The sequence below is a fragment of the Marmota flaviventris genome, chromosome 3 (genome assembly GCF_047511675.1).
Source record: "Marmota flaviventris isolate mMarFla1 chromosome 3, mMarFla1.hap1, whole genome shotgun sequence".
Lineage (NCBI taxonomy): Eukaryota > Metazoa > Chordata > Mammalia > Rodentia > Sciuridae > Marmota > Marmota flaviventris.
The window spans coordinates 160,012,430-160,033,329 of record NC_092500.1 but is presented as its reverse complement, the minus strand read 5'-3'; the positions used below and the strand labels follow the sequence as shown (position 1 = coordinate 160,033,329).

Genomic DNA, 20,900 nt, shown 5'->3' with positions numbered 1-20,900 from the left:
GCAGCACAACAGGAGGAAGGGGAGGCGCCGAGGGAGGGGTCCCCGGCCGCCGCGGGAGGCCGCATCGCCGTCCCGTCACGGCGTCGGCGCCAGCCGGGGCCGAACCCGGAAGTGGCCGAGCCCGCGCGCCCGCCCGTCCCGCCGCCGCCGCCGCTGCCGCCCCGCAGTCGGGCGAGCGCGGGAGCCGCGCAGGCACACGGAGCGCGCCCGGCCGAGCGGGCCATGGCCGCGGGGGCCGCCGCCGCAGGTGGTGGCGCGCGGTGAGGAGAGCACGGCGCCCCCTCCGGGGCGGATGGAACGCGGCTCGGCGGGCGGGCAGTGCCGGCGTCCGCGGCTGGAATGGTGCTGGCGGCGGCGGTCGGTGCCTGCGTTCTGAAGCCCGAGAGGAGCCACAATGGAGACGCCGCCGCTGCCTCCCGTGTGAGTGAGCGGGCGGGTGGCGGGTGGCGGGCGGGCTGCGCCGCTGCGGATAAGCGCGCCCGCGCTGCGGCGCGTGTCGCCGGCCACGGAGCTGCTCGGGGACGGCCGCCCGGTGCCGGCCGGCGGAGGACGCCGGAGGCGGCGGGCGGTGGGAGATGCGGGGCGTGACGAGGCGCGGTGCCCGCAGTCCGGAGCCGAAGGCGACGGAACTCAGCCTGGCCAGGCAGTGACTTCTAACGCTGCCCGGGGTTTCCAGGGCAGTCTTCCCAGTCCCAGGCGGATAGAAGATTCGGGATGGGGCTGTGCATGGGGTGGGGGGGACTCTGCCCGTTCTGTGATTCCTCCCTGAAATGCATGGGCTGCCGGTGCCCGGCTTGCCCACCCCTTTCTAATAGGTACAGACAGGCTGCTCGGACTCCGGTGAAAAAAGGAAACTGGAAAGTACCAGACGCCCGGTGTCTAAATGAATTGGTCTTAGGTTGCATGTTTCCCCTAATTTCTAACAAAATTAATATCTGAAGAGCTTTTACATCACTCTAAATGAGCTGCGGCCGTTCAGGGCATGTGACCTCCTACCTGGCACTGCAGAACATTTTATCCAGAAATCAAGAGCATCTTCTGTTTCCTTGTTACCTGGGGCAAATTAGTAGTCTATCGACCTGCCAGGCACAGGTGTCTTTTTCCTGGGTGTTCAAGTACATTCAAAATCATCTGCAACAAAATTTACTTTGTAGGAATAATAAAAGCTGAAAAATTATGTGTGGAAGATATTGTATTATTCAGTACGAGTTTTTTTTTTAATTTTAAAATATGTTGGTAAAAGCGGACTGTAAATCCCCATGAGTTTTGAAAATTTTGGTTTTGATCTGCTTTCCTTAGTTAAGCCTTTATGAAGGAACAAGAGCCCTTTGAATTTGACTTTTCAAAGCGCAGACAAACCTCATTCTAAAGAACGGTGTACCTTTTCATGAGAGGTGATTCATGAATCCTTACCATTTTTCAGTTAGATTTGGCTAGCTTCACTCCATGGCAGCTGTACCACATCAGCCTCTTGTGGCTAGTTGGCAGAATTCCAGCCAAAATATGGCTAAATTGTTCGGGCTGAAAATGTTTTTGATGTTGAACCCTTTAGGAGAACGAATGAGATTCTGGAGCTACAATTTCTCAAAGTGCATTACAGAATTTTTAGCTGGAGTGGAACAGGTCATGGGGATCTGAGGGACAGACGATAAAACTCTTGAATTGACCCTCCTGGGCTGATAGAAAAAGCAGGGGCTCAGCTGCTTCTTGATTGCTGTGGCTTTGAGGCTCTGTGGTCTGATCCTATTCTCCAGCAGGTTGAGGGTAGCCTCCTGAACCCCTAGGAAACACGATGGTGGATTGTTAGATTCAGCAGCAAGAACATAGCAGAAGCATATGAGGTTTCTGCTCAGGTTCAGAAGCACTTATATAGACAACACATCATATATAATATATAGTATGTAGGATTGTTATGTGTAGTAAACCTGCCCCCTTTTTATATCAGTCCTCGTTGTAGTCCCTTTTACTTTTGGAACAGAGTGAACTAAAGCAAGAACAAGGGGATCTTAGAATGCAGATGAAAAGAAAGGTGTGGAAAATCAGATTGTGGAGGGAGGGAGTAGAGACAGAAAATTCTGACTTAAATTGAAGTATAAAAATGAGATAAATGTGTGCATGCTAGTATTGATAAACTGAATTAGGGCAGATCTGCTAGTTGTGATTTTGATATTCAGCACAATTCTTTGGTATTGAGACTCCATAAATAGAGCTGGAAGTCAGGAGTGGTGGTGGATGTCATGTAATTCCAGGGACTTGGGAGACTAAGACAGGAAGATTGCAAGTTCAAGGCCAGCCTTAGCAACTTAGGAGACCCTGTCTCAGAAAAAGATAGGGATGTAGCTCTTTGGTAAATTACCTCTAGGTTCTATTCCCACTACTGGAAAAAAAAAAAATGCTGAAACAATGTGAGACTGAGATATAAGGGAATACCTGGAATACCAGACAGCAGGATGAAAGAATTGTTGAAACTCCTTTCAATCATGGGAGGCTAAAGTTGCTGAGACTTTTTAAATTTTTTCCATCCATTTAATTAAAAATACAAATAAGTTTTATTTTCATTTGGTCTATCTGGAATTAACCCTAATTCCAGACCCTGTTATAGTATTATTTATCTTTGTGTAGGTCAGAGCTAGTTGTTTTCTTTTTCTTCCCCCTGTGCTCTATCCTGTTGCCTCTGCTCCCATTAACTTCTTCCCATCCTGGATCAAGTGTACCAGATTTCAGATTTCAGAAAGGCAGGTAGGGTCTTTGAGAAGAGACTTCACTGCTAGCACTAGGATAGGACAGAGACTAGTGGAAGTTATTGGGAACACTTGGCTTTTCATGGGTTAGATTTTTAGCTTGAGCATTAAGGAAAAGAAAGATGTTCTCGCTGGACTTAAAGTGCCATGGATGATGTGGTTGGAAGCAGAGACTCAAAATTCTCTTTGTGTAAGTGTTTATTAATTCATTCACTCTGCAACTATTTGAATGCCTGTCTCTGCCTGGCACTGCATGTGGTGCTTTTTTAACAGCCAAGTTTATGTTGTTCTCCAATCTACCTTGCCCGCCTTTGGCCTGTTAGCATATTGTCTCCGAGTAGCAGGCATCTTTGCCCAGATTTCTTTCCCCTTCGAGATGATCTCCTTGACCTTTTGATCTCTTGTGCTCATTCCTTGCCTCCAAGTTATCCTGTCCTTTTATGATTCTCATATTGTCAGTGGATTTTGTATTTCTGCTTAATATTTTCTGCAACCTTGATTATATGTGGCATTTAAATTCTGTTGCATTTTGAGGTCTGGGTATATTAAGACATGTGACATTTGCTTTTGGTCAAACCTGAAAGGTATGCAGCTATACCCTAAATATAGATTATTAGTAAAGGAATTTCAGGTAATAAACTGCTGCATTCGGAAGGAAATGTAAAATGATCAGCCCTGTCCACAGGACTGTTTTATACCTTCTAACTTTCATAGTTATTTGTTTAAAGGATTTTCATAGTTGGTAAGTTGCAGGAAGACTGTGAGGCATAGGACTGAGTGCATCCCTTTTATCTCCCCTCACTGAACAGTTTTCTTTTCTTTTCTTTCTTTCTTTCTTTTTTTTTGCCTTTGTTTTCTTACTGGCTTCTTTATCTCAAGTGAGGTTACGTTTTATTTTATTTTTTAGAGTACTGGAGAGCAAACCCAGGAGTATTCTACTGCTGAGTAAAAAAGAGCTGAGTAACCCTAGCCCTTTCAGATTTTTTTATTTTTTATTTTGAAACAGGGTCTCACCAAGTTGCGGAGGCTGTCCTCTGGCCTCCGCCTCCCAAGTTATCACCATGTCTGGCCGAAGTCAGCGTACATGCTACAGGCTTTCCCTTTTTGCTTTTCCTTAACAAAACCAAGCAAACATGCCTCAGATAGAATGATATATTTTTAAGTGGATGATTCTACATCATTGGAGACTCTTGTCATCAAAGGTGTTCAAACAAGCAAACAACTTGTTGACCATGCTCTAAGGGATTTGGGCAGCAGAAGATTGGTTGGATTAGAGCAGAGGTTCTCAGATTTTAGTTTTCTTTGAGCTACTGCTTCTTGTTTTGCCAAGTAAAATAATTATTGACAAAACAAAAATTACCAACTATTGCCACTTTTTTTTTAATGAAAGAAAGTGCATTTTACTGTCTTCCTCAAATATAAGAAAGGGTGTAATATCTGAATAAAGAATAGTCCTTAAGTTGAATACATTTAGTTTTATGAAAACTTGTTGCTTTGTCTTCATTTTGTCACAGATAAGTAAAAAATTAATGGAGGGGCTGGGGTTGTGGCTCAGCAGTAGAGCGCTCTCCCCGCACATGCAAGGCTTTGGGTTCGATCCTCAGCACCAATACCTTTATTTTATTTATGTATAAATCGGGATAAAATACATAAATAAAATAAAGGTATTGTGTCCAACTACAACTAAGAAAAAAATTAAAAAAAATAAATTAATTGGAACCTGGTATTTGTAATCCATTGTATCAGATGACTTTAACGTTCTAAGAGTCAGTGATGCTCAATTGGGAACCTTGTTATGAGTTACCCCAATATGCATTTGTTTGTCTTTTATAAAGTATATTGGAGTGTATTTTTCTTTTGTAACAATTAGTCCTAAGAGTATGCTGGGCATTTCTCACAGGTGAATCTTCCCAGTAATAGGCAAAGGTATTTAAGATAGTTAGGAGTAGTAGTAGCCCACAGGATAATAGTGAAAGAAGACTTATAGATATCAACATGTGTTAAAGGAAGTGTTCTCTATAGGCCATGCATTTGGAGATGTATTTAGAAACTTAAAAAGTGGATTCTGAAAATAGGTAGATTCAGAAGGTAGATTCTGAAAATAGATATGTAATGGTCTTAACATTTTCTAATGCTTAGAAATCTACCCCCTCCTCCCAAAGCCCCAAACCTCTTGTTTTTGATTCTATTTTGTAATGCCTAGTAGGCATTTAGTAAAGGTTAGTAAGTGTACTTTTGTGAAGGTGCCTGTAAATTTACTCTTGTGTGGTAATTTGGGTTTGCACTGGAGTGTTCATAAAACCATTGAACTTAATATGAGGCAGAAGATTCTTTGACAGTGATACAGAAAAGGAAAATTGGCCTTCAGGTGCTTTTCTAATGTATTCCACAGAATCCTATATGCATTTACTACTGTTTATGATGAAGCAGTGCAGGATTTTTTTTCATATTCATTGAGTCTTTGATGAGGACAGGTTGGGGATATCTCAGAAAGCAAAAGTCCTTTTTCCTCATGGTCAATTTTATTTTGAAAGAAAATAATTTATAAATTGGGAAGAAAAGACAAAAATATTCAATAAAACATGAACAAAGGGAATAAAGATGATCATGGTCGAAATTAATAGTAAACAAATATATTGATACTGGTAGAGAGTAATGAGGGGCAGAATGATAGTTCAGATAAGGTCAGGACATCTTTGATGAGGTGATATTTGAGCAGAGTTCAGAAGAGAAGAACAGTATTCCAGGTAGAGGGAACAGAAAGCACAAAGGTGCTCTTGCATTCTTTCCCCACCGAGATAATTGCTTTAGTGAGTGGGTCAGTATACTTTCTGTGTGTTATACACTGGACTTTCTTATAGTTTGGACTATTGGCATTTGCTAAATGATTCCTTTTCTAGTTCCTTTCACTGATTCTGTCTTGAAAAACAAGCCCTTGCCTTCACGTTTACTTGTTTTTCTCCTTTGGTTTTTAGTTTGCTAACTATGATTTACATACTTTGTCTCATTTAATCTTAACAATCTTATAGTGTAGTTCTCTCTTTTTTTTCTTTTTAAAAAATTGTTCTAAATAGTTATGCATGACAATAGAATACATTTTGACATATCATACAGAAATGGAGTATAACTTCTCATTGGTCTCTTATCATTATATATTTTTCATCTGAGGAAAAAAGAGATTAAGTTACTTTCCCAAGCTTGTAAGTATTGGAAAAACTGGGATTCTAATCTCTTTCTGTTGATAACTTTCTTTCTTCTCATGTGGCTTATCTTCTGTTACTGCTCATGGGCAGCAGTTATTCCTTACAGAAGTAGATATTGGCCAGTTCTTCTTTTCAGTCAGTCACCTATTAATCTCTGTTATGGCTCAATCTGTATCTTAAGTCTAAGTCTCCACTCAAATCTATAATTTGTATTATTTGGAATTTTGAGCTACAGCTTTTTTTTTTTTTTTTTCCAACTGGGAATTGAACACAGGGGAGCTCTTTCACTGAGCTACATCCCCAAGCCCTTTTTATTTTTATTTTGAGATAGGTCTAAGTTGTCAAGCCTGACCTTGCATTTCAAATTCTCCTGCCCCAGCGTCCCAAGTTGCTGGGATTACAGGCATGTGCCACTGCACCTGGCTGAAATTTTGAGCTTCTAATGGAGTATCTACTCTTAGCTCAGACCTAAAACTCAGCATCTCTAAAATTGAATTCATGACATTTGTTCTCAAACTTCCCTTTGTAGCCTTTCCAGTCATCAGTGGGGCAACCATTCTTCTGGTTGTCAGTACACAAAACATTGGAATAGCCTTTGACTTCCCTCTATTCGGCTTCCAAATTGTAACAGTTCAACTCAGTTCCCACAGGAACTGTAGAGTCTTGGTTTCAAGTGTCTGTTCTGACTGTTGTCATTCTCACAAGTGGATTTCATCCCTTGATACCTGAATTTTGTTAGTCGTCTCCTTGTGAACTCTGTTGTCTCCTCTCCTTTCTAATACTGTTTTAACTTCCAACATTTTACATTCATGCAAAATGACTTATCAAAAACAGAGTCATATCCCTTCGTCATTTCTACCTTGTCTTATATATCTGGGGTCATTAAGTACTTTAACCTCCTAGACCAAACTCTGCCTTATCTTAATCCAGAATTCTCTATACTCTTCTATTGTTGCCATCCTCCTATTCCCAGTAAAAATGACTTGGAGTTCCTTCAAGGCCCATTTGGAGGCCCACTCTTATTTACTCCAGCTCTTTCCAGCTCATAGTTGCATTCCTATAACATTTCTAATCAGTAGTCCGCAATCTCTCAACTGTGTACTGATGCGGGCCATTCCTTGGTGTTTTCGGATATGCCTACCTAGACAGATGGAAACTTAAGGTCCTGATTCAACTTCCCTTAAATCTCTCACCCTGTTTAGTACAAGTTATGTAGTGGATGTCTATGCAGCACTTAACATTTGATTTATTAACAGCACCAGTCATTTTGAGTATTACTAAAAACTTTGATTGAATGTTGCAATTTAAGTTGAGGAAGGCTAGTAACAATCAATAAAAACATATCTTCATATTTAGTTTATCTTCTAACCTTAACATTTTTCCTCTGAACTTCATGTTTATATCATATGGTGTTTAATGCTTATAGAGCTTCCTGAGATAAGTAGGTAAGGTGTTGTTATCTTTGACTTTCATATTACATTCCACATTAGACATGTTTGTTGGCTAAGTTTTTAGGAGTAAACAGTCTTAAGCTCAGAGAGGTTAAGGGTCATTTGTTTAGTATTTGGCATACACAGGGCGACACATTGGGTCTTTCACCTGTTTCCAGTCCTCCTCTTCGTTCAATTGCTAGAAACTTTAGCCCATCAACTGAATTGCCAGGCAGGTCATATTGCTGCCCCTTCTTGCCAACAAACTGAGGGCAATACTAAGAAAAGTGGGAAAAGAGAGGTTGAAAATATGAGTGATAGAAGACCCGGGCATATTTGAAATGGATCATCATCCCCCCTTTCCCAATTTAGAATTTCACAAATATCCTACTCTGCCAGTGCTTTGTTAATTGTTTATAAAATATTCTTTAAAAGATTGACCTTGCATAAGATATGCTTTTACCCCGTCCCCTTCCTGGTTAATAGTCACTGTCAGGGACAAAAAGTGCCTGATTGTGCTGTTTGTCATGTAAGTGGGAGGGAAAGAGGGAGAGAGCTGAGTTGAACTGAAGCAGAGCTTTTTACAGCGCTATTGTTCTACTATCAGAGAGCAATTATACTCCAACTTCCATCAACCTCTCCACCTCAGACATCCAGCCTCCTCCTCCTGCCAGTGCTTCCCCACACACTGAACATAAAGCCATACTGCTAACTCCAGGAGGGACAGGAGGGGAGGTGTGCTTTCCCTCTGTCCTCCAGGAGGCTCAGGGCTGTTTTGTTTTTTTTTTTAACCGCTGATCCATTTTAATAAAATGAGGCATTTGTAGCTTTTTTAGATTTTTTTCCAGCTGTGGGAATCATAAATATATCTTTTAGCAACATATGTATTATAACTAATGTCTTCAGTGGTATTATTATAATATTATCTGTGAGGTATTCTGTGACTTGATGGAGAATAGGAAGTTTTTCTTATAAGATGCTTCATATTCAGTTCAGAGGGTTAAAATTCAAGTTTTTTTCTCCTTTGCTGTGCTGGGAACTGAACGCAGGGTCTCATGAATGCTAATAGGTACGTGCTCTATCTCAGAGCTATATCCCCAGCGTAATCCAAGTTCTGTGTCTATAAGGCAGACAACAGCAATTTTTTAAAGCCATATTTATTTTGTAATAGGTTCTCAAGTTGTGGATTATAGTTTGTCTACTGGCTTTTTGCCTAATAAAAAAAAAGGTTTAAGTTTCATATGCTTGAAAAAATTTTGCAGAGTGTCTCTTTTGCCTTTATGTGATTGCAAAAACTGAAGCCACAACCCAGCACAAACCAAAACATGGGCTTTCCAATGAAGAAAGCCCTCTACTTTCACAGCCTTTAAGTAATGTGTGGTTATTTGATTGAGGAGAAGGATGTAAGAGCATTTTGTTGGGAAACCATAGAATGACATAGCAAATACTAGTTATGATATTAGATATGGCTGAATCTGTACGTCTCATATCCTATACTTACGTGTGGGAGCAATGTTAATAAGATACCAGTTTCTTAATGCAAGTTGAGCTGGGAAGACAACAGAGAAAATAGGAGAAATATTACAAAGTAATCGGGAAACTTCAAAGCAGTACAGCATGGATGGTGACTTTGAAAACAACAGCTGCTGACGTGAACTTGGCAGAAATTTGTGAGTAATGGTGGGTGACTCATTGCAAGCAGGGGAGTCTTGCAGCTTTTGAGGTGAACAGGCAGAGGGGAGAACAGAGATGGCGGCTACCCAGGGGCCAAGTATTTATGTCCTGAATGTGAAAATGTCTTTGGTCCCCTGTTAAATTTTACAGCTGTGTCATTCTCATGAATTGTAGCATTGTTTCCACCAGAAAACCCTAAAAAACATAAACAGCTCATATTTTCAAAAGTGCTACATCTCAATCTGGGATGATTGTCCTGGGGTGGGAGGTAAGTGGGTGGTAGAGCATATTACATCACCTATTTTTTGGGGATTGTTGTTTTTAAAAATAATACATAGCTGCCTTTTGCTCCTACCCCTGGAGATGCCATCATTCTGATATACCCAGTCCTAAAAAGGACTTGCCTGACCCTTTTTTGTGAGGGCTGTGTGTAGTTTGAAGAAATTGCTTGGGCTAGTCACATCTGTCTGTTCTCTATTGAAAATCATGGTTCCAAAGCAAATAAAAAATATCTAAAGAAATTATCTCTTCGAAGGTGTCCTCAAAATTGTTGTAGTAGATTTAAACTATTGCCTGGTTATGAAATCTTGACTCTCTGAGGAAAAGAAGCCTGCTGGAGTATTTTCTTCCTCTCTGAGAACTTAGCTATTGCCAGTAGTGTGTTTTTAGGCAATGACCAAGTCATCTCATCTGAGAAGCCAGCCTTGCCCACAGCTGAGAATTTGTGGAAGTTAGCCATTTAAGAAGGGTTTTAGGATTATCCCTTAAGAGCATAGCAATACACCGAAATCCAAATCCTTGGAAACCTCAACTTTTTAAGAATGTTTTGATAACAACAGGCCGTTGGGGGGCTGGGGTTGTAGCTTAGTGGTTCAGCGCTTGCCTCTCATGCATGAGGCACTGGGTTTGGTCCTCAGCACCACATAAAATAAATAAATAAAACAAAGATATTAAAAACAAAAAAACAACAGGCCGTTGGATAATTGCAAGACTAGCTCTGGAGTGCAGAGTTGGGGAAAGACCAAATTGGGTGAAAGAACCTTGAAAAAGCATCTCTTTTTGATATTTTTAAAGAGGGTGAGTCTCAGAATGAGAAGGCTTTCTGGAAGGGATAAAGCTTATTCCCTTTTTTATCAGAAGGGAAGAAAGGAAAAGGTGTAACTCTGGGCTTGCGTGGTATAACTTAAAGGGTAAACCTTTACCTCCCACTTAGCTCGTGTTCCTAGTATCTGTACATTTTTCACATGTATAGTTTTAGACTAGATGTGTCATTTTCTGTTACTCAGTTCTGCTTCTGAATGAGAGATCATCTAACACAAAGCCACATAAGAAATGGAAAATTATGGAAACGGCATCAGTGTTGAAAATAGACCTTTGCAGTAGGGGTGCTGTGTTTGTAAGTGGCTGTTAGTATAGAGAACACTTAAAAAAGAAAATTCAGTGTAATTTCGTACTTATTCTTTTAAGCATTTGAGAAAGTCTTTGCAGAGTTTCTGGAGCACATCAAAAAAGTGGGAGCTGAGAATAGCTTTTCAGACAACACTAATATAGGTATTGATTGTTGTGTGGCAGCTACTTTAAAAGTTAATTCTATAATGCCAGGAGTTTAAATTTCTAATTTGTTAAGCAAATATTAAACACTTGACTCTTAATAACAACTTTTTTTTTTTTTGAGGGCAGAATTATTTATTATTTTTGCTTCCACTCTTGAGCATTGGAAACTCCTCTATAACAGTGTTTTTGCTAATTTTCAGTATATTTTCCCTTTATTGCAAGCTCTTAATTAAACTAGAAGCAGATATAATTATCTTGTTATAAATGGAGGTATTCAGTGCTTTATGGTCAGAAAGTTTATATGGGTTTCTTATATCTACACAAATTTCCCTTTTACCTGGTTTCCTACTGTTTTTTTTTTTAACAGTGAAAATGAGTATCTGCTTTACATCTTATAAAGTATCTCCCCAGTCTCTTCTCCAAATGTGAATATTCCTTTATTTTTGGCTTCTAGATTTACCCTTCCTAAGGCCTTAACCCATCCTCCACCTTCTTCCCCAACTCTCAGAGGCTGTAGTTGGTAGAGTACACCTCATTCTCCCATTCCAGCTGTGAACGAGCATTGCTTCTGAGGTGGTGGCCTGTGCTAATTAATTTTTAGATTGCTTTAAAAACTCTCAAGTGGTGAGGAAGTAGAATTGATGTCTACTTCTAGTAGGCAAGCCCTCATAAAATCAAGTACCTCAACTAGTGCTAATTTGTATGGGGGAGTGAGCAAGGATAATTTATATGGTTAATTTCAGAGACCATCTTAATATTGAATGCCTCATTTTCTTGGCTTCATACATCATCCGTGTAATCAGTGATTCCAAACTTTCCATCTCTAGCTAGATTTTTCTCTCCAACTCTAGACTCCAATCTTTATCTGTTGACTTGATATCTTCACTTGTATGTCAGATGTCTTAATACCAACATGCATAAAAACTGAGCTATTGTATCTTCCTACTCCAAATCTGTAGCCTTCCCCATCTCAATTAATGGAAATTCAATTCTTCCACTTGCTAAGGCCAAAAAAATTGGGATCATTCTTTGACATACATATTTATTCTGTCAACGAATGTTTTTTGGCTGTATCTTGAAAATATTCAGAACCTAGCCACTTCTCATCACCTATTGCTACTACCCTGCTCTGAGCCACTGTTATTGCTTACGCATTACTGCAACACCCTCCTATATTCTTTCCCCCTTTTCATCTTTGACCCATATAGAGTATCCTCAACCAGTGGTAAAGTGATCTTTTGAAAACATAAGTTGGATTGTGTCATTCCTTTGCAGTGCCTCCCTGTTCCACTCAACGTAAAAGCTGAAGAAGTTAAAATGTCCCACAGCTGCATCTGCCTCTCCGCAGCCCCAGCCCTTTGCTGCAGCCACCTGGGCCTCAGAGTTCCTAGAGTATGCAGGACACATACTGACTTTTATTCCTTCCTTCTGGACTTTCTTTCACCTCCTAGTTTCTTGTTCAATGTCAGTTCTCATTTTGGCATTGTCTGATCACTGTATTTCATACTGAGAGTTATACCCTCCACTATACCCTCCATACTATGCTTCTCATTCTATTTTCCTTGCCCTACTTTTCCCAATAGCACTAATTTTCCAACATGCCTTCTACTTTACTGATTGGTCTTGCTTGTTGTCTTCTCCATCCCACAGCTAGTCGTCAGGGACAGTGAGGACAAGGGTCTTTGTTTTATTCATTGATGCATCCCAAGTGCCTTAAAAGCAGTGCTTGGTAGATGGTTGGCACTAAACAAATTTGAATGAATTAAGAACCACAATACAGTATTTAAAAAAAAGGGACACAGCCTAAACCTGTGGCGGGAGTTGGAGGTTCTGCAGCGAATATACCAGGTGTATGGTGGCTGATGAAGAGTCTGGTTAAGGAAGTCAGGACCTGCAATTGCCCGCCCGCTGCCCATGTGACTGGGCGGCTGGAGACCGCCCGCCCGCTGGCGACCGCCCGCCCGCTGCCCGCGCAACTGGGCGGCTGGAGACGGCCCGCACACTGGCGCCCGCACACTGGCGACTGCACGGCTAGACCCCAAGGTGCAGCCCAGCAGGTACAGTGCAGAGACTCTAGGAAGAGGTCTATAGCCAGGCCTTCATGAAGTAGCCAACCAGGAGCTGAAACCAACCAGAGACAGAACAGTCCCCCCCTCCCTTCGGACACCCCGGCAAGGAGCCTGGGGCCCACCATAGCAGAGAGGTGACGTCACCAGTGTTCGGCCATCGGAACTCCTTCCCAGCGGAATCCACTTTAGCAGGCATAGTCTACCACCACAAAGGAGAGACAACAGAGATATACACAACCAAAACAAATTTATAGGAGAGAGCAGAAACACAGCAATCAAACAGAGCTGGAAAGTAACGTGAACAACATGAAAAAACAAGGGAAAAAAGGATTACAAACAATGCAGGACAACTTAAGTCTACAGGAGGACCTAGAAGCATCAGAAACATGGATAGGGAAAGAACTCAAGGCATACCTAACTCAGATGGAACGGAATATTAGAGAAGACATGAGACAGCAAGTCCAAGCAATGAAAGTATATTTTGAAAGCGAATTAAACAAACAAATTCAAATGGCAAAGAACGAGCTTTACCAGGAGATAGAGATCTTAAAAAAAAATCAAACAGTAATCCTAGAAATGCAGGAAACTATAAACCAAATTAAAAACTCAAACAAGAATATTACAAATAGACTAGATCAAGTAGAAGTCAGAACATCAGATAATGAAGACAAAGTTTATCATCTGAAAAGAATATAGTCAACACAGAAAAGATGCTTAAATCTCACGAGCAATCTATTCAAGAGATATGGGATGCCATAAAAAAACCAAATTTGAGAGTCATCGGGATAGAAGAAGGCATAGAGGTTCAAACCAAAGGAATGGACAACCTATTAAATGAAATAATTCTAGAAAACTTAGCAGAGATGAAAGATGGAATGGATTGCCAAATCCTGGAAGCCTACAGGACCCCAAACATTCAAAACCGTAATAGACCAAATCCAAGACATATAATTATGAAGATAGCCAACATACAGAACAAGGAGAGAATATTAAAAGCTGCGAGAGAAAGGAGGCAGATTACATTCAGGGGTAAACCAATTAGGTTAACGACTGATTTTTCATCACAGACTTTGAAAGCGAGAAGATCCTGGAACAATGTATTTCAAATGCTGAAAAATAATGGATTCCAACCAAGAATACTGTATCCAGCAAAATTAAGCTTCAGATTTGACAATGAAATTAAAATATTTCACGATAAACAAAAGCTAAAAGAATTCGCAGCCAGAAAACCAGCACTGCAAAGCATTTTGAGCAAAATACTACAAGAAGAGGAATTGAAAAATAGCGCCCAAAACTAATAGCGGAGGTTTCTCAGTAAAGGGGGAGGAAAATAACCAAAGAGTAAAAACTAGCCTAACTAAAATAAATAAACAAATAAACATGACTGGAAGTACAAACCATATTTCAATTGTAACCTTAAATGTTAATGGACTAAATTCACCAATCAAGAGACATAGGCTAGTAACCTGGATCAAAAAAACAAATCCAACAATATGCTGCCTTCAGGAGACTCATATGGTAGGAAAAGACATACACAGGCTGAAGGTGAAAGGTTGGGAAAAATCATACCACTCACATGGCCCTCGGAAGCAAGCAGGAGTGGCCATACTCATATCAAATAAAATCAACTTCAAACCTAAGTTAATCAAAAGGGATAAAGAAGGACACTGTATACTGTTAAAAGGAACCATCCACCAACAAGACATAACAATTATCAATTTGTATGCACCAAACAATGGTGCTGCAATGTTCATAAAACAAACTCTCCTCAAGTTCAAGAGTCAAATAGACCACGACACAATAATTATGGGTGACTTCAACACACCGCTCTCGCCATTAGACAGATCCTCTAGACAAAAGCTGAATAAAGAAACTATAGAACTCAATAGCACAATCAATAACCTAGACTTAACCGACATATATAGAATATATCAACCATCATCAAGTGGATACACGTTCTTCTCAGCAGCACATGGATCCTACTCAAAGATAGACCATATATTATGCCATAGGGCAACTCTTAGTAAATATAAAGGTGTGGAGATAATACCGTGCACCATATCTGATCATAATGGAATGAAACTGGAAATCAATGATAAAAGAAGGAAGGAAAAATCCTACATCACATGGAAAATGAACAATATGTTACTGAATGGTCAATGGGTTACAGAAGACATAAAGGAGGAGATAAAAAAATTCTTAGAGACAAATGACAATACAGACACAACATACCGGAATCTATGGGACACAATGAAAGCAGTTTTAAGAGGGAAATTCATTTCCTGGAGTTCTTTCCTCAAAAAAAGAAAAAACCAACAAATAAATGAACTCACACTACACCTCAAAACCCTAGAAAAGGAAGAGCAAAACAACAGCAAATGTAGTAGAAGACAAGAAATAATTAAAATCAGAGCAGAAATCAACGAAATTGAAACAAAAAAAAACATTGAAAAACTTGATAAAACTAAAAGTTGGTTCTTTGAAAAAATAAATAAGATCGACAGGCCCTTAGCCATGCTAACGAAGAGAAGAAGAGAGAGAACTCAAATTACTAACATACGGGATGAAAAAGGCAATATCACAACAGACACTACAGAAATACAGAAGATAATTAGAAAGTATTTTGAAACCCTATATTCCAATAAAATAGAAGATAGTGAAGATATCGATAAATTTCTTAAGTCATACGATCTGCCCAGATTGAGTCAGGAAGACACACACAATTTAAACAGACCAATAACAAAGGAAGAAATAGAAGAAGCCATCAAAAGACTACCAACCAAGAAAAGCCCTGGACCGGATGGGTATACAGCGGAGTTTTACAAAACCTTCAAAAAAGAATTAATACCAATACTTTTCAAGCTATTTCAAGAAATAGAGAAAGAAGGAGCTCTTCCAAATTCATTCTATGAGGCCAACATCACCCTGATCCCGAAACCAGACGAAGACACTTCAAAGAACGAAAACTACAGACCAATATCTCTAATGAATTTGGATGCAAAAATTCTCAATAAAATCCTGGCAAATCGAATACGAAAGCATATCAAAAAAAATGTGCACCATGATCAAGTAGGATTCATCCCTGGGATGGAAGGCTGGTTCAGTATACGGAAATCAATAAATGCTATTCACCACATCAGTAGACTTAAAGATAAGAACCATATGATCATCTTGATAGATGCAGAAAAAGCATTCGACAAAGTACAGCATCACTTTATGTTCAAAACACTAGAAAAACTAGGGATAACAGGAACTTACCTCAACATTGTAAAAGCTATATATGCTAAACCTCAGGCTAGCATCATCCTAAATGGAGAAAAACTGAAGGCATTCCCTCTAAAATCTGGAACAAGACAGGGATGCCCTCTCACCACTTCTATTCAATTTAGTTCTTGAAATACTAGCCAGAGCAATTAGACAGACAAAAGAAATTAAAGGCATAAAAATAGGAAAAGAAGAACTTAAATTATCACTATTTGTGGATGACATGATAATATATTTAACAGACCCAAAAGGGTCTACAAAGAATCTGGTAGAGTTAATAAATGAATTCAGCAAAGTGGCAGGATATAAAATCAACACGCATAAATCAAAGGCATTCCTGTATATCAGCAACAAAACTTCTGAAATGGAAATGAGAAAAACCACTCCATTCACAATATCCTCAAAGAAAATAAGATACTTGGGAATCAACCTAACAAAAGAGGTGAAAGATTTATACAATGAAAACTACAGAACCCTAAAGAGAGAGAGATAGAAGATCTTAGAAGATGGAAAAATGTACCCTGTTCATGGATAGGCAGAACTAACATCAAAATGGTGATATTACCCAAAGTTCTCTACAGGTTTAATGCGATGCCAATCAAAATCCCAACGGCATTTCTTGTAGAAATAGATAAAGCAATCATGAAATTCATATGCAAAAACAAAAGACCTAGAATAGCAAAAGCAATTCTAAGCAGGAAGTGTGAATCTGGAGGTATAGCGATACCAGATTTCAAACTGTACTACAGAGCAATAGTAACAAAAACAGCATGGTACTGGTACCAAAACAGGCAGGTGGTCCAATGGTACAGAATAGAGGACACAGAGACCAATCCACAAAATTACAACTTTCTTATATTTGATAAAGGGGCTAAAAGCATGCAATGGAGGAAGGATAGCATCTTCAACAAATGGTGCTGGGAAAACTGGAAATCCATATGCAACAAAATGAAACTGAATCCCTTTCTCTCGCCATGCACAAAAGTTAACTCAAAATGGATCAAGGAGCTAGATATCAAATCAGAGACACTGCGTCTGATAGAAGAAAAAGTTGGCTATGATCTACATACTGTGGGGTCGGGCTCCAAATTCCTTAATAGGAAGCCCATAGCCCAAGAGTTAATAACAAGAATAAACAAATGGGACTTACTTAAACTAAAAAGTTTTTTCTCAGCAAGAGAAACAATAAGAGAGGTAAATAGAGAGCCTACATCCTGGGAACAAATTTTTACCCCTCACACTTCAGATAGAGCCCTAATATCCAGAATATACAAAGAACTCAAAAAATTAAACAATAAGATAACTAATAACCCAATCAACAAATGGGCCAAGGACCTGAACCGAAACTTCTCAGAGGAGGACATGCAATCAAGCAACAAGTACATGAAAAAATGCTCACCATCTCTCGCAGTCAGAGAAATGCAAATCAAGGTCACCCTAAGATACCATCTTACTCCAGTAAGATTGGCAGCCATTAAGAAGTCAAACAACAATAAGTGCTGGCGAGGATGTGGGGAAAAGGGTACACTTGTACATTGCTGGTGGGAATGCAAATTGTTGAAGCCAATTTGGAAAACAGTATGGAGATTCCTGGGAAAGCTGGGAATGGATCCACCATTTGACCCAGCTATCGCCCTTCTCGGACTATTCCCTGAGGATCTTAAAAGAGCGTACTATAGGGATACTGCCACATCAATGATCATAGCAGCACAATTCACAATAGCTAGACTGTGGAACCAACCTAGATGCCCTTCAATAGATGAATGGATAAAAAAAGTGGCATTTATACACAATGGAGTATTACACAGCACTAAAAAATGACAAAATCATGGAATTTGCAGGGAAATGGATGGCATTAGAGCAGATTATGCTAAGCGAAGCTAGCCAATCCTTAAAAAACAAATGCCAAATGTCTTCCTTGATATAAATAGAACAACTAAGAACAGAACAGGGAGGAAGAGCATGAGGAAAAGATTAACATTAAACAGAGATGAGTGGGGGGAGTGAAAGGGAGAGAGAAGGGAAATCATATGGAAATGGTAGGAGACCCTCAATGTTACACAAAATTACATATAAGAGGTTGTGAGGGGAAAGTGGGGGGGGAACAAGGGAGAGAATTGAACAACAGCAGATGAGGTAGAGGGGGAAGATGGGATGGGAGGGGAGGGGGGGATAGTAGGGGATAGCAAAGGTAGCAGAATACAATAGTCACTAATATGCCATTATGGAAAAATGTGAATGTGTAACCGATGTGATTCTGCAATTTGTATTTGGGGTAAAAATGGGAGTTCATAACCCACTTGAGTCAAATGTATGAAAGATGATATGTCATGAGCTTTGTAATGTTTTGAACAACCAATAAAAAAGAAAAAAAAAAGGATTCATCTTTTTTTTTTTTTTTTGAAAAAGGGTTAGGAAAGCAAACAAAGCACACCAATAAATGAGAATAGTGCAGCTATTCCTTATGTTTGAATGTTATTCTTTGTGTGATTTATATATAAGTATGGTCTTTTTTCAGGCTTGATTTGGTATCCTGATTTTCATTGAATAGCTTTATTGAGTAATAATTTATATACCATAAAATCCACCCATTATAATGGTACAATCCAATGAATTTTAGTAAATTTATAGATTTGTATAACTATCACTTCAAAAGTTTCCATGTGTCCATTAGTTTGAGTTAATTCTCCACATCACCCCATATTCTTACTTTGTCAAGTTTTGGCCCCAGCTCTTGAAAGAATAATTTATAAAACAATACTAACATAGCTTGTCACCCTTAAACGTTATAAATTTAAATATGAAATTAAATAACCTTTGTTTAATGTCAGAATGACTCAGATTGGGAGCACTCTTATCCAGGTCTACCATTTACCAAATGACCCAACCTTTTTTTGCCTTAATCTCTTCATGTGTTAAATGAGGATAATAATAGTAATTAGCTTACAGAGTTGTGAGGATTATAATGAAAGTAAGCACAATGGATACCATATGGTAAGTACTTGATAAATGTTATTTAACATGATTAATCTCTTATTAGTATAGCTCCAAAATATGGGGGGGGGGGTAACTGTCCTTGTGGGTGGAGAGCAAACTTTAAATTGAATTCTAATATTTTGAAGTTTGTGTAAATTATGATCCTGCTGCTGTCTTGGTTTGTAAATAAAGTGTAACTACAGCAGATTTTAAAAGCAAGTCAATTTGTAACTGATGAGATTTTTCAGCATCTTCATTGGGAGATATCTCTAAGCCACCTTTGTTGATTTTCCTGTGTTTATCTTTGATAGAACTTTTGACACCAGGGAGATAATTAGCCAGTTTTTTTTTTTTTTTTTTTTAATGTCAAAAGCATAGTTACCATCAAAAAGTGTTCTTAATTGTGTCTTAATCTTACATTGGGATGTCCTGTGAGTGAGACTTGTAAATGAGTAGAGGAGGGAAGCATTCATTTTATATCTTGATAAGCTAGAAGCAAATTATCTTTAATAAGATCTTTTTCTGTTTTTTGTTCTTTTCTTTTGTGTACAGATGCACAAAGCAAGGTCATCAGAAGCCTCTAGATTCAAAAGATGATAATACTGAAAAACACTGCCCTGTGACAGTGAATCCTTGGCACATGAAGAAAGCTTTTAAAGTCATGAACGAATTAAGAAGGTATCATTGCATTAATGTACTTTACTATCAGTCTTTTCCCTTTATTTTTGAGTTGTTTGTAGTGAATATACACCCTCTTCCCTCATTGTTTCTTTGTTTGATGCAGGGAACATTAAAAGTTCTTTTTTTTTTTGCAAATTTTTTAAAGGAAGAAAGAGAGCATATAATTTATCAGAATTATAGATGGTTTCGGACACTGTGTCTAATGTGATAGCCACTAGCCACTGTGGCTAGTCTGAATTAAGATATTCCATAAGTAGAAAATACACAAGACTTAGCGGAAAAAAGAGTGTAAAATATTTTATTAACAATTCTTTAAAATGATGATTACATATGAAAATGATAATTTTAGATATTTTGGGTTAAATAGAATAAAATGTAATTCTTTTTGGTAGTCATGGTGGTAGTAGCAGTGGTTTTTAGGGGTATTGTCCATTGCTGAGGTAGTTCTCAGGTGTGTTTCATTGCCACTACAATGAAAAGAGTGACATTAAAAGCTGATTGACAAAGGGGAGGGAGGGTAAAGAGAGGGTATGGGGGCAGGAAAGATGGTGGAATGAGATGGACATCATTATCTCAGTTACATGTATGACTGCACATATGGTGTGACACTACATCTTATATAACCAGAGAAATGAAAAGTTGTGCTGCAATTGAGTACAATGAATCAAAATGCATTTGGCTGTAATATATACCTAAATTAGAATATATCAATAAATAAAATTTAAAAAAAGCTGATTGAATAGTTAAAAGGATAATGTACTTATTAACCATCTTGGTTTTTCTTAGCCTTTTTTGAAGGATTTATTGTTTCCTAACTTTGCTTTTGTAGAAGTACTTTGTATCTACCTGAAATACTGAAAGCTTGGCCAAGAAGGGAGTGGCTTAAATTGCTAGGTTTTCCTAAAAGCCCACTCTTTAGATCCATCATTTGATTGTGTCTTCTTTAAGTAAATTAATGATTCCAAACATTTATCTTCCAGGTACTAGAGATACAATGATGGGCAAAACCAGAAAGGATTGCTGTCCGCATGGGCTTATGGTTGACTGTAGGAATTAGACATTAAGCAAAGAGTCAAAAAATTTTTTTTATTGTAAATTGTCACAGCAGTAAGGAGGGCTGTTTTGTGCTATGAAGGTGGATGATTCTGGTCAGGAAAGGATTCCTTGAGAAGACAGGATTCACTAAACTATGAGATGGTAACACCTAGTGTCCTGAGGTAAATGACCTGAGTTTGGGACAAGCTTTCTGGCCTTCTTTGAGCCTTGATTATAAAATGTGGGGAGTAGAATGGATGGTGTCTGAGGTTC

At 39.1% G+C, this 20,900-nt stretch overlaps 1 protein-coding gene across 2 annotated transcripts in view; it reads left to right on the top strand.

Moving 5' to 3' along the window:
- The first annotated feature begins 301 nt into the window (after window positions 1-301).
- The window catches only part of Klhl2 (kelch like family member 2), a 102,825-nt gene continuing 82,226 nt past the window's right edge, over window positions 302-20,900 (top strand). For both annotated transcript variants that reach the window (XM_027927058.3, XM_027927057.3), the window contains exons 1-2: window positions 302-420; window positions 19,464-19,589. In XM_027927058.3, the coding sequence (XP_027782859.1) occupies window positions 395-420; window positions 19,464-19,589 (152 nt within the window). In that variant the 5' untranslated portion in view covers window positions 302-394. The remainder of the gene's footprint in view (window positions 421-19,463; window positions 19,590-20,900) is intronic.